The sequence below is a fragment of the Buceros rhinoceros genome, unplaced genomic scaffold (assembly GCF_000710305.1).
Source record: "Buceros rhinoceros silvestris isolate BGI_N320 unplaced genomic scaffold, ASM71030v1 scaffold15488, whole genome shotgun sequence".
NCBI classification, from domain to species: domain Eukaryota; kingdom Metazoa; phylum Chordata; class Aves; order Bucerotiformes; family Bucerotidae; genus Buceros; species Buceros rhinoceros.
In genome coordinates this window covers 10,001-10,332 of record NW_010427592.1, presented here as the reverse complement: position 1 = coordinate 10,332, position 332 = coordinate 10,001, and the positions used below count along the sequence as shown (strand labels likewise).

The 332-nt window shown below is 61.7% G+C and overlaps 1 protein-coding gene across 1 annotated transcript in view; it reads right to left on the bottom strand.

Moving 5' to 3' along the window:
* Nucleotides 1–63, bottom strand: part of NOS1 (nitric oxide synthase 1 (neuronal)) — a gene marked incomplete at its 3' end in the record, with an annotated part of 37,587 nt that extends 37,524 nt beyond the window's left edge. Inside the window, exon 1 of the mRNA XM_010141964.1 lies at nucleotides 5–63. Coding sequence (XP_010140266.1) covers nucleotides 5–63 — 59 coding nt within the window. The remainder of the gene's footprint in view (nucleotides 1–4) is intronic.
* Nucleotides 64–332: the final 269 nt, after the last annotated feature.

Here is a 332-nt window from a genome sequence, read left to right as displayed (position 1 = left end):
GAAGAGCCTCACGGAGATGACGTTGGGCTGTATCTGCTGCACACTGAACACATTCTCTTCCATGGCAGCCTCCCTCTTCGAGCCTGGACCTTGACACCTGCTGAGCACGGAGCAATTCGCTGTCTGAGATGCTCCTCCACCCCACAGCAGGGCAGGGAAGGGGCAGCTCTTTGGCTTTTAGGCAACTGGCCTCAGTGCAAAACTCCTCTGGGCTTCGGCTGCTGGCGGGCTCTCGGCAGCATACTCACGGCTGCCTCTCTCCGAAACGCAGCCCGGGGAAAGCGGGCTGTATCACCGGTGCAAAGCACGGCTAGGGGCAGGGCGGGCAGGGC